Source organism: Uloborus diversus, chromosome 5 (assembly GCF_026930045.1).
Source record: "Uloborus diversus isolate 005 chromosome 5, Udiv.v.3.1, whole genome shotgun sequence".
Lineage (NCBI taxonomy): Eukaryota > Metazoa > Arthropoda > Arachnida > Araneae > Uloboridae > Uloborus > Uloborus diversus.
The window spans coordinates 91,775,538-91,801,802 of record NC_072735.1 but is presented as its reverse complement, the minus strand read 5'-3'; the positions used below and the strand labels follow the sequence as shown (position 1 = coordinate 91,801,802).

Here is a 26,265-nt window from a genome sequence, read left to right as displayed (position 1 = left end):
AAAAAATACTGTTACACATGTCATTTCTATAGTTAAGAAAATATTTCTTATTGTTTGGGCTACTGTCGTTGACATACGCTTCCCATTAGCATTTATCACTTTGTTGCATGTAGTTAAAGAAAATACAAAACCTGAAAAAATATCAGTTTAGTAACTATTTATTATATTGGATACTGATATTGCTAAAGCTAAAGCCAGACTCAATTTTATAGACTACATAAAGTGGATGCTTGCTCAGCATGTTTGCTTTATCATGTGGCAATGAAATTTGAGAAATAACTTACGGCATCAGCTTCCTCAAGGCGTGTTCCATTCCTTGAGATGAGGTTGGCTAGATTGAGGAAAATGTTCAAATGGCTAGGAGCAATGCGGGCATGGTACGCTTCACCTGCCCTAGGACGGGGTAACAGATTTTTGGCCTATTGAAGAAAAAATGGGCATCAAAATCAGAACCAAACATACAAAACAAATCCTGACAAATGCATCTACTGGCTTTATATTGTATCCTGATAATGCAGGCAATCAACACAGACATGTAACTTAATCAATAATAAAAACTACTGAAATAGCAGGGTGAGAAAACATAGTATTGTTAGAATATTAAAATTGACAATTTTATGCACCAAAATTTAACTTTATTTGAAGACACCTTAAATTAGATACACAAAATTCACTAACAAATGTTGAATAATAATGGATTTTTATGTTACATATAACTGACACCAACAAAATATTTAAAAAATAGTAAAATCTATGAAAGCTCTAGGAATAAGAATACTTCTGCATCATACCTTCCAGAATGCCTCTTCAGCTTTATCATATATTTTTAGGTTTGTGTAGGTTCTGCCAACATTCATGTGGGCACCAATGTCATCTGGTTGGACACTGAAGAATGGGAAAAAAAGGTATAAATTAACCTTTAGAATTACAAAGGCTAAAACAGTTAAATCATTAAAACATTAAAACAACAGAGTGACCCTTCCTGAATCCCCCTCCCCCTGAAGATTTCTTTGTTCCTCACCCCCCGAAGATTTCTTTGTTCCTCACCCCCTGAAGATTTTGTTCCTCACCCCCCCCCCCCAAAAAAAAAAACCCTTTAAAATGTTGATAGTTGATATTGTAATATATCATAAAATTAGTGGCAGAAATTTTACTAGAGTGAGAGGAACTCCTCAGGTTTAATTTTTAAGCTCTGTTTTAAGTATAACATACTTGATATGATTCCCTTGTCATCCCAGCGCTCCGGGAGACTATGGAAGCTGAAGAATGTGTTAAATGCCTGCTCTAACAAACAATAAGTATTTACTGCAAACACAATAGAGAAAATAAACAGGAATAAAATAAAAAAAATCAAAGATACATACAACATCATCAGTTCAAAAGAAAACTGCATCCATTTCTATCTATAGAAATTTGGAATGATACTCAAAAATTGGACAAAAATAACTCAAAAATTGGAGAAGGGGGAAAAAAATTAAGAAAAGTGCTATGTTTGCATGCAATTTTTGATCCATCAAATTTGGAATTTGGAAACATTTCAAGTGACTTTAGGGCATGTAGTAAAGAATAATGGACAATTCCATGTCAGATCAATCACTTTTTGACCTCACCACCTCCGATTTTAACAAAAATTGGTGCGAGGGACACATGTCAAGATAAGTTATGCTGCCAATTTTTAGAATTCTACTTTAAAAATTTTACAAAATACAGGGCTGTTAAAAAACTGAAAAAGTACGAAAAAAACGAAAAATTGTGACATTCAAATGACTGTAACTTCTTTCCTAATTATAGTAGAATAAAAATTCAAAAACCATTGTAAAGCTAAAGAATAGAGCTTTCTATTGATATAAAACACGACTTTCTTACGACAGGTTTAAGTTTCAAGGCCATTCACCGCGACTTTTGACCTTAAATATCTCAAAACATGCACCCTTACAATTTCTTAAAAAAAATATATTTTATAGCTCTAACACTATTCTTCCACTACAACAAAACGTAGACTGGGATCGCAATGGCAAAGTACTGAAAAAAATCAAGAATGTTCACATGTTTTACATTGTGGAATTCCATATGTCAGGTCAGTCACCTTCTTGACCTCCTCACCATTTCCGATTTTAATGGAATTTCATGTGGACACGTACAACAAGATAAGTAATCCTGCCAATTTTTAGAATTCTACTTCAAAAATGTTACGAAACACAGGGCTGTTAAAAACATTAAAGGTGCAAAATAAACGGAAAGTTGTGACATGCAAATGATTTTAACTTCTATCATTCTATTCTAATTACAGTAGAATAAAAACTTGAAAACCATAGTAAAGTTAAAGTCTAGAGCTTTCTATTAGGATAAAACAAGGCTTTCACATGATAGGTTTCAGATTCAAGGTTATTCATCTTGACTTTTGACCTTGAATACCTCAAAACACGCTCCCTTAGAATTTTTCCAAAGAAATACATTTTATAGCTCCAACACTGTTCTTCTACTACACCAAAACTTAGGCTGGGATCTCAATGGCAAGGGACTGCAAAAAAATCAGAAATATTTATGTATTTTTGTTACATGTTTTACATTAATTCTGTCCTAATGTTGTTGTTTTACTCTTATTGTTTTAATTATGTTCATAATCTGCATATTTTTAAAGAAATTCTAAGGTGGTGTGTTTTTAGACATTGAAGGTCGAAATTCACGGTGAATTAAACTATGGTGAACACATGAAAATGTTCACACCGTTGACGCTTTGGTGAACCTTGAAATTTAAACCGAGAAAGTCATGTTTTATACCAATAGAAAGCTCTATTCTTTAACTTTACAATGGTTTTAAAATTTTTATTCTACTGTAATTAGGACAGAATGATAGAAGTTACAGTCATTTGCATATCACAACTTTCCGTTTATTTTGCACTTTTAAAGTTTTTAACAGTCCTGTATTTCGTAACATTTTTGAAGTAGAATTCTGAAAATGGGCAGGATTGCTTATCGTGTTGCATGTGTCCTTCACACGAAATTTCATTAAAATCGGAAATAGTGAGGAAGTCAAGAAGGTGACTGACCTGACATATGAAATTCCACAATGTAAAACATGTGAACATTCTTGATTTTTATTCAGTACCTTGCCATTGCGATCCCAGTCAAAGTTTTGGTGTAGTGGAAGAACAGTGTTAGAGATTCAAGGTCAAAAGTCACTGTGTATGACCTTAAAACTTAAATCTGTCGTAAAAAAGTCATGATTTATATCAATAGGAAGCTCTATTCTTTAGCTTTACAATGGTTTTTGAATTTTTCATTCTGCTATAATTAGGAGAGAAGTAACAGTCATTTGAATGTCACAACTTTTCGTTTCTTCGTATTTTTTCAGTTTTTTAACAGCCCTGTATTTCGTAAAATTTTTAAAGTAGAATTCTAAATATTGGCAGGATAACTTATCTTGACATATGTGTCCCTCACACCAATTTTCGTTAAAAATCGGAGATGGTTAGTTCAAAAAGTGATTGACCTGATATGGAATTGCCCAAATATATAAACATGCACATTTTTATTCCATTATTCACTACAATTACATGAAATACAGTGGACACTCTCTATTCTGAACACTCATGAACCGAACAAAAGTGTTCAGATTATGGGGGCGTTCATTATAAAGGGAGACTAGAAATGTATGCATCTGTATTCTATTGCGTAAATGGACTATGTTCAGTACTTTGACAAGTGAGCTGCACCAGTTATTGCAACAGAGGTGCTGAATTTTGGATTGGAGGCTAGTGCAATTTCTGATGAAACTCAGTAGGATGTAAACTCTTGCATTTTATTTCTTTTTTAATTCAAAATGTTTTACATTACAAACAACTAAAAAAAACTGCAAAACAGTTATTGGTACAATACCTCAAAAAAAGTATAATTTTAATATGTTTTTGCAGTGTGTATTCCTATGCAAGGTAATTGTTATCATCCAACTGAAAAGGTTTCCGAGTGATTCTCAACTGCATACTGCTTGTTGAAGGTCTTGAATGGTTGGTTTCTTAAAATACGTAGTTGAGCGGCAGAAACTTCAGGCTCATATAGCTGAATGACTTTATGAAATGCAGCAATATCCACGAAAATAATCTTTATGCTTCCTCTCTTCATCTTTTTAATGCTCTCAAACATTGTAATAAAATTGAGAAGGTAATTCAGATTTTACAATTTGATTCATAAGGATTCCCACATGCCAATTGAGAACATGTTCAGTATATAGAGAGGTAAAAATTGAACGGTGTAGAAAAATAGCGTTCATAATGCTGGGGTGTTCAGAGTACAGAGAGATCAGCTTATGTGAAGTCTATGGAGTTTTGCCGGGACCATCAAAATGTGTTCCGAATATCGGGTTGTTCACATTAGGGAATGTTTAGATAGAGAAAGTCCACTGTAAATATAGAACTTTATAGCACTCACATAGATGCACGCAAAAAATAATCAAGAGCCTCTTCAAAATTCCCACGACTCTCCAAAGCATGTCCAACATTATTGTAGAGTTTGGCATTTTTTTCATTAACCTTCAGTCCTGCTGTAAAAATATCCAATTCAGAAAACCTGAAGGAGAGAAAAGGAAATGATTACACTAGACCAATATAGGGGTACCGAGCCAGAGATAAGCTGTGCAGAAAACCTTGTAAACAGTCATTAATAATATTTTACAGACCTTGCACAGTCATGCAGGTCTTTTATTGGAGGCAAGGGCGACAAATAGGGGGGGGGGGGGGTGAGAGGGGGGGTTGCACCCCCAAACTTTTCACTAAGAATAATAAAAATGGGTTAATTCAATTTAGATAACTTAGAAAATTACTTGCCTGCATTTTCAGAACAGAAAACACTGATGGAGACTAAATGTTTGTCTTAATTAAAGAAGTTATATCTTCATATGGGTTAAATATTTCAAAGTTGTGTACTCTATGTTATGACGTGCATCTTGTATGAAATGCCTGTTCAGTGCTGAGACTGCGCAATTTTTACGCGTAACCTCCATGTTATTTTATATAAATTTTCATGCTCATATTATAACTTTGTTTAGCTGGTAAGTGTTTATTGATGCCCTGTACTAGAAACACATTTTAGCAACTCGATGTATTATATACTTTCATGGAAACTTTTTGTAAAGATATGCTATTTTTTAAAAACATCCCACATCAAACTAGTATGTTGTGGCCATCACGAAACTTTCTTCTTTATCTTTCTTATAATTCTGATCCCTCCCCATGCTTGACAAGGAAGCAATATTTCTAACAAAAACAAAATTACACACAGCAAAACGTGACGGCCGTCCCAATTCCCGATTTATCTCAAAAGCAAAGCAAAGAATGAAAATTGAAAATTATTTTAAAAGCCTAGCTTAAAATAATTACAAACACTTATTTGTTAACAAACACAAGATGGCAACAGTTAAAAAGTTTAAATCAATGCAATTTTCTGGTCATTTGTCAGCAATTAAAATCACGCAAAATAAGCAGATGACAGTCTATTACGATTTATCTTTCTTATTGTTGCAATTATAAAGCTAGTTTTAATCACAAAAAAAAAAAAAATCAGGGCCCCATGGAGCGATTGGCGCCAAAATTGAACCAACGTCTGTTTACATATGGATTCATATTTATTCCAAATTTCATCCAGAACATAGCGTTACTTCTTGAAATATGACACTCACCATAGAAAAAAATGAATGTTTGATTGCGCAACCCCTTTTTCAGCTGCTGACACCAAAATAGAATCAGCTCTTATACCCTCTAAGGGCTACATGTCGATAAATTTTTGCTTGATTCCGTTCATTATTTCTTGAGATACAGCCGTCACAATTGATGACAAAAAACATTCAATATCTTTACCTCCCGTTTGAGCTACTGACACCAAAATTGAATCATCACCTATACCTGTTATGGGCAACATATGGACCACATTTTGTTTAATTCCGCCAGTTACTTCCTGGGGAATAGCAGGCAACTATAACTAAAGAAACGTCTCATTGCTCCACCCCCTTGGAGGAATTCGGGCCAAAAAGTAATGGACACAAGTTCACATAGGGGCACATATGTGTACTAAATTTTGTTCGATTTCATGCGGTGGTTTTTGATGTAGAGCGGCCACAAAAATCTGGTCACACACAGACAGACATTTTCCAAAAATGGTCAAAATGGACTCAGCACACCTCAAAACGTTCAAATCAGTCAAAATTCAAAAATTTGCACGAATCCAATACTTTCTTCTTATATTAGATATAGAAGAAAGTAAAAACACTTTCACATCAACAAATGTATCTTGAGGCTCTTCACTCGACAATCTCTGAGTGACACAAGATGGTCTTCAAGAGTTAAATCTGTAAAAGCCCTTGGAAGAATTACTGGAAAGTGACTTTTTCATTGACAGAAAATCTGATGTCATTTTAATATGCATGACTTTGTTTGAATTTTTGGTTTTTTATTTATACTGAGGAGTGTTTTTTTGAACAATGCTACATTCTATCATAAAAATTTCAACCTGCTAATCTCAATTCTGAACACCACACCATTGTCTGGTGCCTTCGAACGCAGGATTCCCAAACTTTAACGATTAGCGGCACCTTTTGAAGAATTAGAATTTTCCCACCGCATCCTATTCTAGTTTTATGTATACATTATTATTACTATGGACACTTTACGGCACCCCTCACCTTCTCCTGCGGCACACAGGGATCAGGGGATCAGGAAATCCCTGGCCTAATGTATTATAATACCAAATAATAACTACTTTTGGTTAAAATTTTTTAAAGATTTTGGAGGAGGCCCGGGCCCCCTCAGCCACTTCTTTATATATGCCCTTGTTTCCCTGGTTCTCCCACACGACACGAGCTCAATTTCCGGCATGGTTCATCAGAAAAACTTACCACTTCTCTAGTGCAAACAAGGAAATCTAAAAGTCTTCCTGCTAATAGATAGAAAGTTGCTGAGAAAAAGGCAGAGTCCCTGCACTACTTCCTTAGCCTCTAAGATTGACAAAGATAACCTAAAAAAACGTTTAAGACTTCAGTTTTGAAAAAAAATGTGAGGAGAGCTCCCTATTTCTCTTCCTTAACAACATCGATTATTGCTTTAAACTGCACTTAAATTTTACTTATATTTCGAAATACTTCCAAGAAAGCGGATTGCATTTCCCCATAAATATCATTTAAGATCTTCTAAACTCCAGTTTCAGGTCCCAAATTTCAAAAAAAAAAAAAAAAAAGCAGCGGAAACTCCCCAAATCCCCTTGCACCATTGAAAAGTGATTAAAATTGCATTCTTGGAACTTAAATTTTAAAAAACTTACTCGAGGAGAGTGATTGAAACCTATTCTCCTTTCTAAAGGTTACCAAAGATGATCAATAGTCACATGTTTACGACTTCAATTTTGAGAAATTTCCAGGGAAGTTCCCTCGAATGTTTCCTTACCCTAATACCAAAAAAACAACAATTTCGAAAAATTAAAAGTTAGAAGCCCCAGTTCTGCCGACTAGGTTCATTTTGCTGCTGTTTCTTGTTTTCCGCAAAAAATAGTACAGTTCTTCATGCCCTCCCCCCCTCGCTTTGCAGTTTCATGACCTCGCAAAGACTGCCTTCATCGCAAAAGTCCATTTTCGCATTTTTAATTTCATTCATAGTTTAATATTTTTGTTTTGTGTACCTCTATCATCGTTATAGAAAATAAAACTTAAATAGGTACATTTTTATCATTTAATGTAGTAGTTTCAATAAATATCGTTTACTTTTATATGAAAATAGGCTACAAATACAAAATCTTTATTCCTTTTGTTAGTGGTAAGAATGATTAATTTTTATTTATCATAAAAACTGAAAGGTTGGGGGGGAGGATTATAAATTTAAAAAATATATTTATGCCCCCCCCCCCTGTTGGGCAAGCTTGCCTCCCTGTAGGGCATATCCTAGCGCCACCAAAGCGGACCCTCCTCCCTCGTATCATATAAGGAAAATTTTAAGTATACCCTCTAAAGATATCTCCTGGTTACTACACTGATGGTTATGAGCCCTAAAAATAAAAAGCGTGTCTTAATTTTATTTATTATTTTTTTTAAATGATGACTTATTTATTGAGGCTACTGCTAAGAATGTTATTATGGTATCTGTTTTGATGTTGCCTCCCCCCCCCCCTTCTTTTTTAAGGTATAGCCTTAATAAATATGTTGTTGCAACCTTTTCTTTAATTCACAAGATTTATTGGCTTGTATTAATAAACAATATATTTTTGAACAATTTTGGGAGGGGGGCGGTATTTTGCATTTTAGTCTGGTTTGATGAAACTGCTAGAGCCGCCGATCCTGCACAGAATGGAAGAACAACTTAATCGAGAATTTATCTCAAAATCGGGGGGGGGGGGGAGGCCTAGCAAAATTTATTCGCCCACTCTTAATGTTACTGTTGCTACGTCACTGACAGAAACACTTGCAAAAAAGGTTTAAAATTAACATGAAAACAGTTCTATATAACCTTTAGTTTCTCTACAGGTACTGAAATAGTACACTGGTTAAATTAAAATCTGATATAATATCATTTGTTTCACTCTTGAAATTTGTTTTTATTACACATACAAAGAAAGTACAGTAGCATTATATTTTGTCTTACTTTCATAATAGCATATAATCCCTCAAAATTAAATAAAGAGAAAGAAAGTCTGTGAACTCACACCCATTGAAAACTAGCATGCAGAAAGTCAGTACTAAAACAGTGAAAACATATGCTTACCAATCATAGTTCCTGCTGACTGTTTTCATGGAGTGAAAGACTATAACAACACTTACTAGGCAATATAAAAAATGTTTCCTGCCGCTGAAAATAAAAGAAAATCAATAAGAGTGCGCAAAGTAAGAGATCACATAATGAACAAGAGACATGAGAGACAAACTTACTAAATTGATTTATTATGTTAAGAAAGAGAGACCATTTCTTTGTGTAAAGAGCAAACTGAGTTGATGATCAATATTATCAGCAAAATTCTTTCAACATAATTAGATCATAACTAGGAAAATTTAATCAGCATAAAACTGGAAAAGGCTCATAATGAGTTAGAGTCGATAGTAAAGGTTAGCTGAGAAACAAGTACAAATAAGTTTTTATGCCGTCTTTTAAGTAAAATAACTGGACACCTAGAATTCAAACAAATTACAAGAACACTCCTTTGTTATATTCAATAAAATTATCTGAAATGTTGATTAGGAATGATGCAACAAGAATCTTTTTAGATGAAATACATATTGGCAATTTATTTCATATTAGACACTATAATACATCATCATGAATTTCTGAAAGACATAAGTATTATGAGAAGAAATAAACTGACAACATCTTGCTATAGGACCCTTCAAACTATTCAAGCGTTCATAGAAGAATTTTTCAAATCAATGTTCCACTAGAATCATAAATAGAAATACATTTTACTCATGGTGACTCACCATCTCTGAAGTAGCAGGTGCCAGCCATATGCAACAAGTAGGCAGAATCCCATGCTTGGAGTGTACAGGATCCGTTCGGCTACCACAAAACCCACCGGGAAGAACAGGTTGGAGGCGGGTAGAAATGGAAAAATGAGAAGACTTAAGGCCTGAAAAGAATAAGTTGGGCAGAGTGAGAAAGCAACAAAGCATTTGCAATATAAAACTAAAACCCTTTTGAGAAATTCACAATGACCTCTCATTTATATAATCAGGGTTCGCACTCAATTTCAGAAATAAAATGAAGGAGTTTTGAAGGAGTAAAATGAGATTTTGAAGGAGTACTAATGGGCTGTCATTTAAAGATGTTGCACTTTCTTCAACATATTTTACCCCCTTCCCCCTTGTCACAAAGTGTCACACTTCACCTAACTCCTCCTCTTGTCACATGTCATATTTTTAAAATATATTGTTACAATAACTGTGTGATGTCACCCTCTCTCTTCCCCTTATCACAATTTGATCAACCTGTCTCCCCCTCAAGGCTCGACATCCCTTGTGGATGATCCATTTTACAATATCATATCTGCGATTTACAAAACAGTTGTTTTTTTAACACATTCACTTAATATAGTACATCAAAGTATGTATTTATAAATATTTAAATAATTAGACAACCTGACTTCTGCTGCTGAGAGCGAGGTGGAGGGAAAAACAATAATCATAAAACTTGAAAAAATAGCCAAACACCATTTAAGCATGCTTTACTTCACTTGTGAAACATCTTAGTTATCTAATAATATTTTCACCTTCAGCTTTTATGACTTCTATGATCAATTTACAAATCACATCTTCATGAAACAAATAAATATACCAAATCACATTAAAATTGCCCTTATACAATCGCCCTTGTGATGAAGTTAAGTTGTCAATTGAAATATTTTAAGTTATTGTCATAGAAGATTATGCAGTCTTGAACTAAAAAAGGAGTTTTGAAGGAGTTAAAACCAAAATGAAGGAGTTTGAAGGGCCCTTCAAAAAAAATTCCCAAATGAAGGAGTATTGGAGGAGTTTTGAAGGAGCGTACGAACCCTGATAGTACATTGTTGTGTAATGCAATAGAATACTCGAGGTTTCAATTTCCAAGAGCCATATGAATAGTGAAAAAATGAAAACAATAATTATAAACTAATATTTATTAAACTAAAGAGACAAATTTACTTTCTGAAACTGCATGAGAATTGCTTAGTTTTGAAAGAAAAAAATTGAGAATAAATAATAATGGTAATTTAAAACTCATCAAATTAAAATGCCAGCAAAATGAAAAAAAAAAAAAAACATTTGAAACAAAAGCGTAAAGCATAAATTCTCTAAAAATGCGAATTGCAAAATCATTCTGCATATTGTTGCCTCAAAGCAACAGTACGGGAGTATATCTTACCATTTATACTCCCGTATAGGTTGATCTCGCGTATAAGTTGACCCCCTACTTTTAGGAGGAAAATTGGGAAAAAAAATCGAAACCCGCATATAAGTCGAGCTCTTACTTTCCGAAAAAATTGGGAGTGTTTTGTAGCTAATTCGGAATATAAACGTTTTAAAAAAGAGGTAAACCAAATGTAATGGACATTTTTATGTTGAAAAATTTCCAACTACAACTCTTTTGCACAAAGGGGTTCACTTCTATGATCGCGATTTTTGTTACTTGTTGCTTTTATTTTGAATAAATATCAATAAAATTCTGCACTGTAGGCAAATTTCCTTATTTTTATTTAAAAAATGAGCATTAATTCATGACTATCTGTAAAATTTGAGAATACTGCATTTTGTGCACTTTTCGCATAGTCGGCCATTTACTGTATTGATTTCAGTCAGACGACACTCTAAAACCAGCAATTTAGAAAATGACGAAAACGTACTCAATTTTGAACATATTGCAGAGTTAAAACGACTCCAACTATATGATATTTAAATTTGAAACATTGAAATGCTCACAAAATACTCAAATCAACCTTTGCTCATTTTTAAATATGTAATAATCTCAAAATTGAGTATTAACCGAGTTAGTACTCATTTTTGAGTATGAAATAATTCAGCTCACTATTTGAAAACATGGGTATTCATATTTGAAACAAAAGATGTCAAGAAAATTAGAAAGCATGAATGTACTTATTTCTGAAAACTTATACGCCAGTATATATGATACCTTGAGGTGATGATATTTTCCAGCAAAAGTTGTGTGTATAAATATATACCTACACAGTAGTACTGATAAGTTGTGAAACTTTTTTTATATATAGTCAGAGCTGCCAACTTTTGAAAATCTAAATTTGTAGCACAGGTTTGTGTGGGGAGGGGGGGGGGGAAACGACGTGTTTCATAACAAATGTAACAGACTTAATGAATAAGTTGTGTTAGTAAAATCTAGAAAGTACCCCTCCCCCCTTATTTTCAAAACTAAACTGATAAATTTAAGGTTGGTGGGAGATAATTATTGAGAGTTTTTGAAAGTTGTTTTTAGTATTAGGTTATTTCTAAATTTTGCAACAATTTTCCAAATGGGGTCAATGTTCATTTTTAGTGTATGCTCCAGATTTGTTCGTAACAAATAAGTTCCTTTTATAACACATAGTAACAAAAAGAAAAGGTGCCCTAGCATCAAAATGGGCCAAGACAAAGTGGAAGGAATGAATCCCTGAAATTGGCTAATTGTTCTTTTGCGTTATTTTTGAAAAAAAATTTCATGTGTGATACTGTTTGCTTTACTACAGTTTTTTTTAGAAAAGAAAATTTGCACATGGAGGGGGGGGGGGGGGACTAAAATTCTAAAAACGTCCTGACAAGCGGAGCTGAAAATGTTTGGTGTGTGTGTGTGTGTTTTTTCTTTTTTTTTTTGAGGGAGTGGCAAATGAAGAAGATCGGCAAAAATTACCAAGATATACTGGATTACAGAATGATCTTACTTTCTGCTAAAGGAGGGGGGGGGGGTACAATTGAAGAAATGGTTACTTTCGGGATTTTGCGATAAATTTACACTAAGACAAGTTCCAATTAATTTTGAAAGAACACTCAATTTTTAATTATTTTATCTTTTAGTACAAGTTCTTTTTGTTTATTTTTAAGCAAAAATTTGGAATATTAGTTAGCACAAAAGTATTATTAACTAAATGATTACTAATGTGGACAGTATCTGTACTGATGGAATTTTTTTTAGGGTTATAACGATTTTACGATTTTTTTGTAGTAGTTGGCAGCTTTGTATATAGTATATAAATGTTAATGGCAGAGAAAAATAAAGATATAATTTTAAAAAAGAGTTAATGTTTGGATATTTGGTGTGATTACATTTTTTTTTTTTTTTTTTTGCTCTTTAAGAAAAATGGAAAAAAAAAAGGCTTCCCCAGATATTTACTAAGACTCGAGGAACTACTTAAGACTAAAGCGGTGGTTATAATTCCCTCAGCAAAAATTTTAAATGATGGTGATAGTCATTATTACCCTGTGGAGGTCATTATGACCCCTCTGGGGTCATGATTACCTCACTTGACAATACAGAATATTCATGCATTTCGAACTTTCAGATCTAGAAGAGCACATGGAATATCAATAATGCTGTATGTCAGCAAATGGTTGAACTCACCATGGACACAAGATGAAAGTGCCTGGGATTGGAGGACACAGATCTCAGGAGCAGGGCAATCAATGTTGTGTAGAAGATCAGGGTGGTTAGGTTTCGGGGATCCAGCACTGACTCAATGAGAGGGATTGTGCCCATGGTCCAATCACAGCACAGCTCAAAAGGAAAGATCAGTAGCCAAGCATTCACGGGTAAAAGGTAGTTGTAGGTGAGGTGCCTCGTGGGGAACTCGGAGGCGGCTGCCGGATTGTCAAATCTGGCAAGAAACTATTAATATTAGGAACTATGTCATATCTAAAACAAATAACTGAAGTCCAAGTAAAGGACAAGTCAAAAATCTGGATTTATTAGCTTCAACAGTTGAAGTTCTATTCTAAGTGAGAAAAAGGTTGAAAGGATGTTGCAAAAACAATAGAATAATTTGATTGCTAAGAAAAAAAAAAGATTATTGAAGAAGACAAGACTGATTAACACTTACGCCAGATCATGTCATCTTAGAAGAGGAACACTGGATTAGTTCAAAAAATGTGATTTCAAACCATACTTAGAATTTAAAACAAAGCAGTGGATGAAAAAGACCCAACTGATAGAATATTGTCAAGAATTCAAGAAAAAAATCATCAATAATGATGTCATGAGTTACATATGCTTCTCGCAAAAAACATAACAGTATAATATTAAAATGAATGACAAATTTAACTGACCTTACAGTAGTTTTTATGCTTAGCAGTGCAGAAAAGTTTCAATTTCAGGGCATATCAGAAGAGTTCCACATGTGAGTGAACAAATTACATAATTTGCAAACACATAATTGTAGTGATTTTATCATTAAATAAAAAAGTTGCTAGCAAAAAACTGAATGCAAATGTCCTAAAATGGTATAGTCCGAAAAATTCCTTTTGAACAAAAAACGAATCAATCCATTTTTTTAATGAGCCCCATATTCTGGGAGAAAATTAACCATAAACAGTGAAGTCCAGTTACAACGAACACCGAGGACCAAATTTTTTTTTTGTTATAATGGAATATTTGTTGTAACGGAATCGTCTTAAAACTCTTTATTTTTATAAAAGTGTTAATTTTGTAAATCTGCACCGTGTAACATAATAATTAAATCGGCAACATTTACCTTTACTAAACATCTAAAATATAAGTTAACACATTATTTATTCTGAAAAAACAAAGAAAAAAATATTAAGCACTGTTTTTACTCATATATTAACATATATGACACAATAAAAGATTCTAATTTGTGAACAGCACTTACACCACAAGAAAAGTTGAAAAGGTGCTTTACCGTTTAGCGAACAAAAATTAACTGTGCTTGGCTAGACACTGGCTTTTGTTGTCGCACATCAACTTATGTTTCAGCATGAACGGATTTCCACCTTCAACGACTCTGTTATTGAAAGTACAAACATAGTTTTCAAGTTGCGACTTGTAAAAGTCGTTTTTTAGTTTCCGAAAACAGCATTTAAAACAATATTCGAACTGAAGTTGAGAAAAACATTTTGGTTGCAACGAATTTTTGAAAAAAAATCGATTTGATGAAATGAAATTTTTTATACATTTATCTTATCTGGTTTTAAAACAGGACTGAACATTTGATTTGTTTGTAACGAATATTTTTCTTGTATCTGTATTCGTTGTAAAGGAATTTCATTGTAGTTCAAAAGGGGAAGATAAAACCAGAAATAGCTTATAAGTTAACAACAGCAATAATTAACCACTGCACAAATAGACAAGAAGGCCACTTTTAAATTACTAAACAAATGAATTTATAAATAAGCATTGAAAGGACAATTCATATTATCAAGCAAAGTTAAAATTTTCTCTATGTTATGAATTTGACATATTTTTACACGGAGTTCTTTTATTTATAGTTCTATGCTTAAAAATGTTAATTCTTGTCAAATAAGTAAATAAATAAATCAGAAAAGAAAAATGATAAGTTTTATAGAATAAAAATTTGTTTTTAACCAAAAAAAAAGGTATTTTAGCATACACAAAAGCTCAAACATAGTACTTACTTTGTAAAGACGGGCAGTCCGGGCACCCATGATGGCAAGTCTGGCTAAAAGCAGTCCAATGGCTCCTGCAGCCACAACCGTTGTTCTCAGTAGTAAAGTGCGCAGCCAAAGGGGCGGACTGTTTTTGGTGGATGCCATGGAGTGTGCCACATGCACCAGGTCTGATACTCGGAGCTACCACAGAAGAAAAATTACAACCCACTGCTATTTTCAGTATTGAATGTAAATACGTGATATCCTAATTAATACAAATGGTGATTGTAGACTTTTTCATTCACCTTAATTTCCAACTTAAAAGTTGAGAAAACAATGAGAATGTCATCAATAAATAAATAAATAAAATATTGGTGCACATAACCTTGGTGAATAAGTGGTTGCTAAATTAGAATATCACTAAAGTTTGCATTGAAACTAACACTGATTTCTCCCAGAAACATGTAACAAAAAAGAACCCTTTTGGAGCATTTAAATGCAACCAAAAGGAAAGATGCATAACTAGACCCACTCAGAGTGTATCTACAAAAACTCGATTTGTTCTGTCAAACCGCTTTTGAGTTTAATGTGAGAGATAAGGGAACTGATGTGATATACCCCACCCTTGGCGACTCTTTCCTGTTGGCGCAAAGAAAGCATCGCCAAGAAAACGATGTATGACAACATATGTCATACATCGTTTTTAGCGATGCTTTTTTTTGCGTCAACAGGAAAAAATAAGATGAAAAAAACATGATCAAAGCACTTCAGAACACAATATATATAAAAACAACATAAAACTACAACAAAAAACATCACGAATATACGCTTCAAAAATACCAGAAAATAGAAAGGTTTTGTACACAAAGAACAATTACTAGAAAGTATTTAAAATGCTTAAATCAACAAATTACTATAACAGTTCACCAACGAAATATGTACTAATAGAAATAAAAGCTATTTTCCAACATGCATTTAATCGAACAAAAACTTTTCTCATACTCTGCTAAAAAACAGCAAACCGATTCAAATCGCGATGTTTAAAGCGGAAAACATCCCCAAAATCCATAACTATTTCAGCCAAAAAAGCGCTTAATTACTCAAATTTCGATGAATGAAAAGTAGAAATGTCTCAACAAAACATCCTAAACATAAACAATACAAAAATACCATACATTTATTTGCTATATAGACATACTCTCAAAATACCTATTATATTTTACATAAAATAACACCTTTATATTTTTATAAAATGCTGGAGTCAACTTTTTTTCAAAAATTCAGTACCTAAAAGAGGCACGTTAATAGAATATGTCAAAATAATTCGTGGCATCGATAAGAATGAACTTTAGAACAAAATAACCGTACTATTTTTGTAAAATTAATTTACATACAGTAAAAATAAAGTTAAAAACTACAAGAACCCCTCAAGAATTTGTAAAAAACAAAGAGTTTCGGAAGTGAGTTTTTTTTTGAATTCTAAAAAAAAAGAACTTACCTTTTTGTAGTATAAATCCTCACACTCAGTCCAAAACAAATCATATGACAATGGCACGTTACAGACACACCACGTTGAAGTTAACTTTTAATTAATGTTCAAGTTTGAAGAAACTGACATTTTCTAATGTTTTTACTTCAAAGCACAACTACTGAATCTAAACTAACACAAAATAAGCCTTCCTGTAAGGTATATTGCACGAAACAACACGTATCTCTCCTGCGTGAAACCGAGTAAACAACCCAAGTAAATAAGTTCGAACAAGATTGCCTTTGCGTTGCCACACACAGATCAGTTTCACCAGGGAAGCCACGCTTAAAAAATTATCGCCTCATTGGCGAGAAAAATATTTCAATTTTGTGCAAAAAATCGGATGTCGCCAAATGGGGGGGGGGGGGTATATCACATCTGTACCGAGATAAGTACAGTCTTAGGTCCATATGCGTAGTGGCTGGAATGAGAAAACTACTCAACATTCATACAGGGATGAGCAATATGGAACTTTAGGGTAATATTTGAGTGAAAGATTTTTTGTAATTACAATACTTCCTTTACTATGCAAAAGGAAGAAAAAATGGATGAATAAAAACATATTTTGTCAGTGGATTTTAAACTTTGGCAGATTTCTTGTGCTGCACCCCAGTCCTGCCAAAAAGCATACATTATTTGAGCAGCATCATGTCAGCAAGGTGAATTCCATTCACACATCTGATATTTAACATGAAACATTTCTGTTGATTCTTTTACCCCATCTTGCATTTATATATTCATGTTCAATATTGGTCGCCAATTACGGAAGTGTCCCTCCTTGAGAAAGTAATGGAGCCCTAATCCAAATATTAAAGCCTCCCCCCCCCCAAAAAAAGAGAGAAATCCCTAAAAATTTCAAGAGTGCAGCCTGCATTGACTTTAGCCTGTCCCCCCTGCTAATTATAAAGGTCAGTATTACACAAGAGGAACTAGTCACAACAAACTGAACATCTTGCAAGAAAAAAAAAGAGAACAAAATTTGTTAACACAATTTTTATGCTTTATTAGAGAATTATGAATTCTTACCTTTTGCACGATGAGTATTTCATACATAATACACACTGCAGCAACAGTTATCCCTTGCTCCTTGGACAAAGTGGCCAAAACAATAAATAACAGACTAAGCAGCAATGGACACCACTCTGCACAAAATGGGAATCAGACATAAAACTTTCTTTTTTTTTGCAATTAAAAAACAAATATGTCTCAAGTGTGTAAAAGCATATTTCAAGTATATATGTACTAACAATATACAAAAGACTATAAACTACCAAAATATAAAATGTATTCAAAAGTGCTGGATCTCTTTCCTTAAATAAAAATAAATAAAAAAAAAAAAATTAAGAAACGAAACCTGTTTTACAATTTTTTATGAGTCATTTATTTTGACTTAGGGTCTCTCAATAATTAACATTTTAAAGCTTTTTAAAATAACATCAAGTATGTAAACATAAAATTCACTACTAAATTTTTTCTTCAAGCTCAGATCTCCATAAAAAATTTTGTCGTCTACAAGTCAACAATGCAAATAATAAAGTTGATTTATTCACAATAGTGAAAGCACAGAGCTTAAACTTGAGCAAACAGTCTTATTACTTTAACTACCTAAACATTTATTAGTCCTTAATTCATTGAATAATTTCTAAGAAAATCAACTCTATTATATTTTGCACATAAATGTACATTTTATGCAACAAAACAAAAACACATGATCTAATTTGACATCAAAAAATTAAGCAGTTGTGATATAGAACATACCCCTGCCAAACAGTCATAAAAAATGCAGAAAAACTAAACTAGAACAAAAGACTAAATCCAAGAATAATTTTTTGACCCTTCAAGATTTCTAAGATAATTAAAGGATTAAAATGAAGATTTTACCCATATTTTTGACCATTAATGTAAATTTCAGTAAAATATTATACAATGTTTCTCCCAGATCAGAAAAGGGGCAGGGTGGTATTGGATAAAAAGGCACTTCTATCCAACTAAGAAAGCTTGTCTCAAAAGAATTTTGAAGTAGAAAAGGTGCTTTTTGCGGGCTTTTTTTAGACTAAGTGTCTACAAACCCAAATTTTTTTAATAGTCATTATTTTCTTACATAATACATAGCTTTTTAAGGTTTAGTTTAATAAATTACACTAGAAACTGAGTAAATTTAGATTCATATTCAAATCAAGCTCATGAATGAGAAAAACCATATCTTTCAGTAGTGAAATTTTCATTTGAGAATTGATTCTTATTTGAATATTTAGTAAATATTATATCTAAAGTTTGAATCTGAAAAATTTATAAGTTTTATGAAGAGTACAGAGTAAATACAAATCATCAAATCAGAAATTAAATTTTATCATTTTTGAAAAATTAAATTATTAGTATACAAATGCCAAGGTCAGACAAATAACAGGTAACTATAATAATACTTTGGCAATTAGCTCTTTCAGAATAAAAATCCTTAAGAAGCCATGTTACACTAAATTTATTATGTTAAACTCTGAGAAATAATTTGTCTCACACCTAAACTTCTTTCCTCACTCCTAAGATTTATAATTTTTGTCTCTTTCTGCTCATGTCATTCTAGGGGCAAGATTTGTGTGAATTTTACCTCTTGAGAAAAACCTGCTTTTGTAATTAAGTGTTTCAAACTTCAAAAGAACAAAGAGAGCACATTGAGAAGAAGGCAGAGTGCATCAAAAGTTGATTTAAAAGCAGCAGGATGCAGCATGTTCCTCAAAAGGCCTGGGGTTAACTCTATTATGATTTTCAATTCAATATTTGAAAAAGTGTTGAATTATTTAATTTTATTAAACATTTTTTTTCAAAAATAATTTAACAATGGTGATAGTACTTATTATTTTTTAAAAATAGTTTGACAATCACTAGGAAAATATGTCTCCCAAATTATTTGATAATCTTATAAACACATCTTGGATTGATTTTTAAGAAAAATCAATATCCTATTCTTACACAAAAATGTTTTATTAAAATTTGTGAGGCCACTATAATTATATTTGCATCTGTAGGATTTGCATAGTTCACAGTGCAATGGCATAACTTTACCACTCATGAATGACTGAAACTCAAGCAATGATTATGACAATTTACATATTAAATCAGAAAAGAGCAAAAGCTTTGCATTGTGCAACAGAATAACGCTATGAGTGAATTATACTAAAAAGCAGGGTCCAAAGAGTTTTAGGGGTTAAAGCCCTCCCGTTTGAAAAATAAATAAATTACTGAAAAATTGCTTTTTCTTTTTTGCTAACTTTAGAATCATTTGTACATAGCGTTCTTGCTTTTCAGAATTTTCATGAAATCAATAATCCCCTCCCCTCTCTAAGAGATTAAAAAATATATTGTTGAGAAGTTGAATGCACTGAACAAATATAAGTAATGGAAATTTTTCCAAAAAATATTAATATTTTGAGTAAAGAGGTGAAGAGGGTGATTTCATCCATTTTCAATTTATTCCTCATTAGTTTATTGTTATTTTACAAGAAAAATATAATGAACCTTAAGTGCAGCCCCCCCCCCCCCATCTTTCCCCTGTTCTTAAAACACTAAACAGCACATAGATTTTGTTCAATAAAAAATGGTTTATGGCAGTAAATGAAGGTCTTAATCACAAAATCAAAATTAACTATTTGACAAGATTGGAAACATTGTTTTTTCCCCCTTTCACAATGTGAATAAGGAAGATTATACTATTTTGACAGCTCTCATGGAGTATGAACATGAAAGCAGTGAACCTCAAGGAAATAAAACTTTGAACATACCTGTACTCTGGTAGGAGCTGCTGCATTTGATATAAGATAGAAATGCTAAGAGAAAAAACATGGAAGATAGAATTTCTGCCCTGCCCACCACGCCAGTCACCTACAGGAGAGTGAATGAATAGTAGAAGGGGGGAAAAAAAGAGTTCCGTTATATGTTACACATACACTATATATAGCAGAAAATGTTCAGATACTTTAAATAATTTTTTTCATCGACAGAAAAGTACAGAAAAAATAAATCTCACTTTCTTTTAATTCTGTACCTTGTGGCATGTTTGTAAATGCAAAAAATCACACTATCGTCTGCTTTAGGTAACTGCTGACATCATAACAGTGCAGATAATTTGTATATTGCACATTATTTTTGAAAAAAAAAAGCAGGTGTTTTAATTAAAAAGTTAGGGTGTCTTACAATTTTGTCCATGGTATTTTTAATTTTTTCTTATTAAACTCCAAAAAAATATAATTTCTGTCAAACAATTGATTGTGATAACAGAATAAATTTATGTTTTTGACTTATTTGATGAAAAATTTTAAAATCTTTTCTTTCACTATGTGTCAAATTAGATAAGTGCCTTATAATTATGTCCCCCACTGTATTCTTTGCATTTATATGCACTATAGCGATAACTTTGTACCATGTATATTTCAGGTTTTTTTTAAAGCTAGTTTATACTTTTATGTTTATGTTATACAGTTTTGTATAAATCTTTGCATGATTTATGCATTTAATAAATGTAATTTGGGAAATGCAACCAAATATTATCTTAATAACTAAGTAAAACAATTTTACGTGCCACTGGAACCTAACTGATTGATGCTAATTTTTACCTCTAATTGAAAGAACTTAAGAGCCAGAAAAAGAACATGAGTAGCCAATGCATGTAGAAAGTCCTAAAACATAAGTTAAGGTGCTTTTAAGTTTTAATGAAAAGGATGAAGAAACACTGCAGCATAATATACTCACGGCTTCTGTGTGGATGGGATGAACTGCAAACAATAAACCTGCAATACAACTTGCATTTGAAGGTAGGAAGAATCGGCATAGCCTGAAAACAGATAGTACACGGGCATTATATTTACATAGAGATATAAGCTATTCCAGTCAAAATACGAGGCGTTCAGAGCTAAAGTGGATAGAGTCCATAAAACAATTTTGAAACAACAAAGGTTAAAGTTTATTAACACTAGTCAAGGACAGATCCAGAAAGTGCTCACAGAGGGGTGTTAAATTTCAGATAATTAACCCTTTTATAAATCCCCAAATTTCTGCCCCCTTCATTAAAGATTATCTCAAATCAAGGGGGTTTTTTTTGGGACTTCCATTTCTAAAAATTCGGGAGGAATGTACTGAACCTCATCCTTTACTTTAACATAATCGTGTCCTATAATTTTTTTTTTTTTTTTTTTAGACTTCAATTGAAAAAAATTTCCAAGGGAGAGCCCACAAAATCCATCTAAGAATATCTAAGATCGTCTGAAATTGAGTTTTTGAAACTTCGAAAAACTTCCGGAACAAAGTTCTGATCTCTATCATTCAAGTGTTAAGAGATGTGTGTGCTACAATTGCGTTTTCAAGACTACAATTTTGAAAAATTCCAAGGAAGATCCCTCTTTTTCGTAACATTACTGAAGATTATCAAAAATTGCACTTTTGAAACTTCAGTATCGAAAATACGGCGAGAGAGAATTCCTATATCTTGGTTCAAGGGGGAGGCCATCCCCCCTCCTTTGTATTCGTTCTTTACACTAGTTGACTTTATTTAAGGCTAAAGACAACTGCTGCTATCTGTTAGAAAGCTGCAATGTAGTAGAGACTTGATTCATTCTGGCTATGAAAATATACCCAGTGACAAGTTTTAATCCACAGAAAACACATTTTCTTATAAATTTGGAGTTAATCCACTTCTGCTCTGAACGTCTGACATAACAACTATCAGTATCAAAATTGTATTACATAATATATATACCTAAATCATATCAGAATTTACAGACTCACAGTGTGGTCAAAGTAGGTATGGTGGAAGCTGTAGTAAACAAGGCAGAGACAATGATCAATGCATAATGAAAAATTGTACTAAAGAATATAAATGTATATAAGTAAAATCTAAAAAACTGCAGAAGAAAAATACCAAAAAGGATAGAAATACTTGTTGAGGGCCAGAAAAATAGAGTAGTAATAGTAAGGAAACTAATCAGTGGCGGAATTACCATGTCGCAAATGTACTAATTGCGAGGGGCCCACAAGACCATAAAGGTTCTGAAAAGGATTCAAAATGCACATGATAAATGTTTTAAACAGCTCAGTCGTAGAAAAAGGGGCTCTAAAAAATACATGGATGGGCCCCTAAGCCTGTAAATTGGCCATTACAAACAACGCAACAAAATGGGGAGCTCATTTAGGAGCAACTCTTCAAGTGACATCAATAAATAAAGGAAAACGCATAATAATCCAAATATTATTAATTTTTAATAGCAAAGTAACAGGTCAAAATCTCTCCTGGAATGATCAAACTAACCATTTCTAAATGCTTCTAATTGAATAACATGATATACTACCTAAAAGTTTGATTCCAAAAAAAAAAAACTTCATTTGTTATACATAAAATACATTGTCAGCTCAGTTATTCCAGCTGGCAGTGTATTTTATGTATTTCTGCCTTAGCCCTGGCTTAAAGTGGTGACTTACTACTAAATTCATTTGTTAGAGACAACATGTCCTTCTAAAATCAACCATTTATGATTAAAATGCAAAAAAAAAAAACAGAGTGGTTCTAAACTGTCACAACTTCATTTCGCTGAACGCTTTGCACATTTTGATACAACTTCCCCGATGGTGGCCTGTTCTTGTAAAAAAATATAATTTTACATATATCATTGATTTCTTTTAAGGACAAGAAAAAGTACAAGACTTTTAATCATTGATACAGTAATACAGTCGAACCCCACTATAGTGAACCCAGGATATAGTGATCGCCTGGTTGTAGGGTGTTGTCGCCTGCCCTTTAAATGGTCTGAACTGAAGTCCTATGTCATTAATGCAATATCAGATGCTTCTAACAATCCTCAAATGTTGGCTACAGTGATTCAAAATTTTCTAAAATTTCAAGCTTTTCATCATTTGCAGAAAAAAGTGAGAAAGAAATTCTATCATTTGTAAACAAACCTCTCTGATCTAAAAAGTGGATTTTCTTCAAACAAATTTTATTGGACAGAATTTTCAACTTTCAACATGCACCAAGAAGCTTTTCTGGTTTTATGAGCTTCAGTATTTTCTGATCAATTCAAAACCTTTCATCAGGACAACTTTACTAAGAAACAGAAGATATTAGTACTGGACCTTCAATTTCAGCCCCAAAGGCAAGGTTTTGAACATTTTTTTTGCATTTATAGATCAACATGTGGATTTGTTTGCAACAGTCGACTAAAAGGTACTGATGTGATATACCCCCCCCCCCCTTTGGTGACATCCGATTTTTTGCACGAAATTGAAATATTTTTCTCGCCAATGAGGTGATAATATTTTAAGCATGGCATCCCAGGCAAAACTAACCTGTGTTTGGTAACCCGAAGGAAATCTGAGATCTGTTCAAACTTGTTTACTTGGTTGTTTACACGGTTTCACGCAGGAGAGATACGTGTTGTTTCGTGCAATATACCTTACAGGAAAGCTTACTTTGTGTTAATTTAAATTCAGTAGTTGTGTTTTGAAGTAAAAACATTAGAAAATGCCAGTACGGTTATTTTGTTCTAAAAGTCAATTCTTATCGATGTCACGAATTATTTAGACATTCTATTAACGTGCCTCCTTTAGGTACTGAATTTCAGAAAATAAGTTGATTCCAGCATTTTATAAAAATATAAAGGTGTTATTTTATGTAAAATATAATAGGTATTTTGAAAGCATATCTGGATGGCAAATAAATGTATGGTATTTTTGTATTATTGATGTTTAGGATGTTCTGTTGAGACATTTCTACTTTTCATACGTCGAAATTTGAGTAACTAAACGCTTTTTTGGCTGAAATAGTTATTGATTTTGGGGATGTTTTCCGCTTCAAACATCGCAATTTGAATCGCTTTGCTCTTTTTTAGCAGAATATGAGAAAAGTTTTTGTTCGATGAAATGCATGTTGGAAAATAGCTTTTATTTCTATTGGTACATATTTCATTGGTGAGCTGCTATAGTAATTTGTCAATTTAAGCATTTTAAATACTTTCTAGTCAGTGTTCTTTGTGTACAAAAACTTTCTAGTTTCTGGTATTTTTGAAGCGTATATTCGTGATGTTTTATGTTGTGGTTTTATATTATTTTTATATATATTGCGTTCTGAAGTGCTTTGATCATGTTTTTTAATCCGATTTTTTCCTGTTGGCGCTAAAAAAGCATCGCTAAGAACGATGTATGACATATGTCGTCATACATCGTTTTCTTGGCGACGCTTTCTTGGCGCCAACAGGAAAAAGTCGCCAAGGGTGGGGTATATCACATCAGTTCCGACTAAAAAATTGGCGAAATGAATATAAATTCAAAAGCTCGCAACTAAAAGTAATACCCTTCTTCCATGCTATAGATTTTTTTAAAGTAAATTTTTAAAGTTAATTTATTATTGAGTACAATATAATTAAAACATTTCACTTTATTACCCTAATTACTAATGGAAATATTGTGTTATTAAGATACTCATTATGGAAATATCTTAGAGAATTCAGATTTTTTTGCTGTTGAAATATCAGATGTAATGAATCCTTGACTATAGCAATATCTCAAGTCAGTTACTTGGGGGTTCATTATAGTAGGGTTTGACTGTATGAAAAAAGACAGCTTCCATCGGAGCATATTTAAATCACCGGTGAAAGATGCTGGTAGAAAATGTAAAAATACTCACCTAAGATACAACAGAGACACTCCAATATGGAGCAGGATGTTAAATAGATGGTATCCCCAAGGATCAAGCCCATGCAAAGCATAGCTGAGGCGGAAGGTCAGCACACACAAAGGACGGTATGATTTGTGGCTATGCTCCTGGAGGAGACAAAGGTTTTTGAGAGAGATTTAAATTATAGTAGCAAAATATACACAAAATACCATTCATGCAAGTGATGGTAGTTCATAAAACACATAAAAGACATTATCATTGGAATTTAGTGGATTTTATAGGGTTTAAACTACTGTTTAAAATTTTAATCAAAGAGTAAATCAGTCGTATATTATTTTTTGAATGATGCAATATATTTCAATCCTAGATTGGCAAACAAGAGGAAGTCACGCACCTTGTGAATGGGTGTTCCCCAAAAATCATTAAAGAAAAGGTTTTTCAACGGTGTCGAGGGTCGAAGATCCTTGTTGTCTCGGATGGCAGACATGTCGTCAAACACAAAACCAGATTGTAGGGCATTCAAGTAGCAGAAGGAAGCTGCAGCAATTACAAGGACCCCTTGGTGTGTGAAGTGACTCCATAAAGAAGACATCTGAAAAAAGAACGTAACTGAGAATTGAAAACAAAATCAAAGTGATGACAGAAGCCAGGGTTTGCAGATTTTTTAGTTTAATTTGAAACAGATCTTTAGTTATTGTATTTAGTTTGTTTCTGCTGAAACAGATGTTTAGTTATTGTATTTAGTTTGTTTCTGAAGTAAATGTTTTCAATATGCAGTGAATTCTAAAAAAACGCCACTTTACTAAGATAATATATTTTTTCAAGAGGGCGAGTTTACCTTTCGGTAATACGTTTATTACTAAATGTATTATCGACGTTATTTATTTCTACGTTATTAATACGTTACGTAACATATGATTATTTACGTTAATACGGTATAGTAATACGTTTTATTTCTCGGTGGGGGCTATGGCCCCACCGAGAAAATTTCAAGAATAGTTAAAATCCCCTTTTTTT

At 32.8% G+C, this 26,265-nt stretch overlaps 1 protein-coding gene across 1 annotated transcript in view; it reads right to left on the bottom strand.

Moving 5' to 3' along the window:
• The window catches only part of LOC129223014 (protein O-mannosyl-transferase Tmtc3-like), a 34,234-nt gene extending 8,394 nt beyond the window's left edge, over positions 1-25,840 (bottom strand). Inside the window, 13 exon segments of the mRNA XM_054857577.1 lie at positions 285-419; positions 792-885; positions 4,429-4,566; positions 8,739-8,822; positions 9,446-9,594; positions 13,065-13,317; positions 15,092-15,108; positions 15,110-15,265; positions 17,619-17,734; positions 20,369-20,468; positions 21,336-21,417; positions 25,258-25,394; positions 25,643-25,840. Of these exon segments, the coding sequence (XP_054713552.1) occupies positions 285-419; positions 792-885; positions 4,429-4,566; positions 8,739-8,822; positions 9,446-9,594; positions 13,065-13,317; positions 15,092-15,108; positions 15,110-15,265; positions 17,619-17,734; positions 20,369-20,468; positions 21,336-21,417; positions 25,258-25,394; positions 25,643-25,840 (1,659 nt within the window).
• Positions 25,841-26,265: the final 425 nt, after the last annotated feature.